General features: G+C 36.7%; 1 protein-coding gene across 1 annotated transcript; it reads right to left on the bottom strand.

Moving 5' to 3' along the window:
• Positions 1-298: 298 nt before the first annotated feature.
• On the bottom strand, positions 299-1,095 carry LOC145045411 (uncharacterized). Its single transcript, XM_078993741.1, has 2 exons — positions 874-1,095; positions 299-823 (listed from the first exon to the last, which is right to left on the bottom strand). Exons 1-2 carry the CDS (start codon positions 1,093-1,095, stop codon positions 299-301), a joined length of 747 nt encoding a protein of 248 aa, XP_078849867.1.
• Between the last annotated feature and the right edge of the window lie 1,746 nt (positions 1,096-2,841).

The following is a 2,841-nucleotide window of genomic DNA, read 5'->3' as shown; positions in this document are numbered from 1 at the left end:
TATAAAAGAATCGTCTCCCAATCTTAACACTGATCCATCACCAAGTAGGGTTAATGTTCCAAACAACTGTTTATCCTTTCATACATGGTTCGTTACCCCGAATTCGATCCACCAAGCAACATCATCATTCTGTAGATAGAACGATTCAGGAATAAGTGAAATATAATAAACATAATTTTGACTAGAATTATCAAAGTTAGTCAAAACTAACCTCTTTTAACCTGTCTTGAAGACCCATTCACACTTCCATTGGCTCAACTATTTTCAGCATCATTATTGTTATTATTGTTGCCTAAGTTCACACGACAATCACGCTTGCAATACCCCGCCCTATTGCACCTCCAACAAACCAATTTGTTCTTTTTGTTGGAGTTATTTGGGACATGTTCCTGCTTACGTTTTCCATGTCCCTTATCGTTCGGGTTCCTAGCTTTATTTTCCACCATATGAATAGAGGGTTGTCTAGATTCAACTTTCCCTTTGGTTTTATTAGATTTGTCAATTCATTCGTACGAAGAGACTCTTCAATACAAATAGGACTAGTAAGTTGAACAAATGACAATTCCTCCTTTTGATTTTTTAGGTTATGTTTGAAATCCTTCCATGATGGTGGAAGCTTGTTAATTACAGTTGATATAGCAATGGATTCATCCATTTTCATATTGTGCAGTTTAAATTGACCATAAATACCAAGGAGTTCATTGTATTGTTTAGTGACATACCTTGAATCAACCATATTAAAGTTATTAAAGTCACTAACCAGAAACTTCTTGGTAGAAGCATCCTTAATGATGTATTTCAAATCAAGGGTGTCCCACAATTCCTTAGCAGTTAAAGCATCACCATGGATATCAAATAGAGCATTAGACATACCATTAAAGATGTGACTTTTGCAGATGTAGTCGTTGTTGTCCCACTTTTGCCTCTACCTGGTCTCTTCAAGTGTCTCATCAACATCTTCCTCCGTTCAGGTGGTCTTGGAGTAGTCAGCACGTATGCTGCCTTTAGATTGGTCAGCATGAAATGCATCCTGTTCTTCCAACGCCTGAAATTGACGCCTTCAAACTTCTCCAGTTCTACGAACTTTGTGGTCATCTTGCAAACACTTTCCGAACTGATATTTCTAGAAACATAAGATATTAGTTCGATTGTTAGAAATTGGGTAGGGTTTATAGTGGATATCTGGATACCCCTTGGATCGTGCAAACACTTTCTGAACTTATATTTCTACCCTATGTTCGGGTTACAAGAAATTTAGCCTAGGATAATCGCAAGGGGACACTTACGATTCTAGGCACAGAAAACGTAAGCCAAATTACTACATAATTAGGAATTCATATGAAGAAAAACGAGGGCTAAAAGGTATCTCCCTTCAAAGAGGAGAGTCGTTTATATAGAAAATGAGATGTTGGGTTTCCTTTTTAGGGTTGGCTGTCATTGGTTTCTTTGGAAACAAATCAAGAGAATCCGGAATTAATGAGGAAATCAATAGTTTCCATAACTGAAAATCTTAGTCATTTTTATCATAATTACCACAAGAATTTGACTTTTCCACTATGTACCCATTCGTAAATTCCGAAGAGTTTTTGGGGCACTTCCGCAAACCCTACGGGAGCGCTGCCCGTTTAGAAATCTCGAACCCAGGGGCGCTGCTCTCGGTCCCCCAAATTGTCGTCAAACTGGATTCTAATTCGATCTTATACATGCATGCACTCCACACATACCCAAACATATATAATAGTACAAATTACGAATCCCTTAGCTCACATGTAAGTTCCAATTGTTGGGTTTTAAGCACTATAACATTTCTATGGTGCACATGCAACTGTAGACGCTTTGGGACTATGTTTTCTCTAATTACACATGCATTTTTCAAATTTCGAAAGCATACAACTTAACTAGCATACAATTGAACATAACAACTAGTTTGATGGATTACCTCTTGTGTAATTCTTGGCCTTGGAAGCTTTAGCACCTCAAATGTAATGCCTGTAATGTGTTACAAACACCAAATGCAAAGAATGATTAAGAGAATAAGACTTGTAAGCTCAAAATCATTTCTACACTCTTAGTGTATCCTGTGCCACCGATTTTGTGACCAAGAGGTTCCTTTTATAGTGTTTCAAACTCTAGTGTTTCATCCATGTATCCCTAATGCACCATGGCCATCCATATCCCTTAGGCTCCATGGATTAAAGGTCTATTGACTATCCATTGACTATTTAGCCCATCCTAATGGATCATTGGCCCACACTATAAGAATAATTGATTTACACAATCAACCCCATATATTTAATTAATCTCTTTTGACCACTAACTTAATTCCAAATTAAATCTTGACCAATACTAATTAAATAATATGATTTCTCATTAATATATTATACTTATTATATATTAATAAGTCACCAATAACCTTATTATCAAAAGCCCATCCTAAAAAATTACAGTGGTGAAGGCAACCCAAAAGGACCATGCTAGTATCGGGTCAAGTACATACCAGATACAGTTATGGGCTTAGACACGAAATCCAACAGTCTCCCACTTGGATAAGTCTAATAACTACAATTGTCAATGTAATTTGAAGATCCAATTAGCAATCGTAGCTTCCAAAAGCTACTGTTAAACTCTGACCCAGTCAAGGACTGTCCTTCGATAAGTGATAATATATTCATCTGTTCTTCAAGATATCAGCGGACAAATACATGGAACATAGTCATACTTATTGTACTGCAATTAGTTTCCCGATTTCTGATATGTTTGACATAGAATATAATTGAACACATCAATTTAGTTCTAATCGGGCCCGATTCATAGGTCAAAACAAATCATCGAGGGACACAA

Source organism: Lactuca saligna, chromosome 5, assembly GCF_052625555.1.
Source record: "Lactuca saligna cultivar CGN05327 chromosome 5, ASM5262555v1, whole genome shotgun sequence".
NCBI classification, from domain to species: Eukaryota; Viridiplantae; Streptophyta; class Magnoliopsida; order Asterales; family Asteraceae; genus Lactuca; species Lactuca saligna.
Note: the sequence above shows the minus strand (reverse complement) of the source record. Positions and strands in the feature narration are given on the sequence as shown.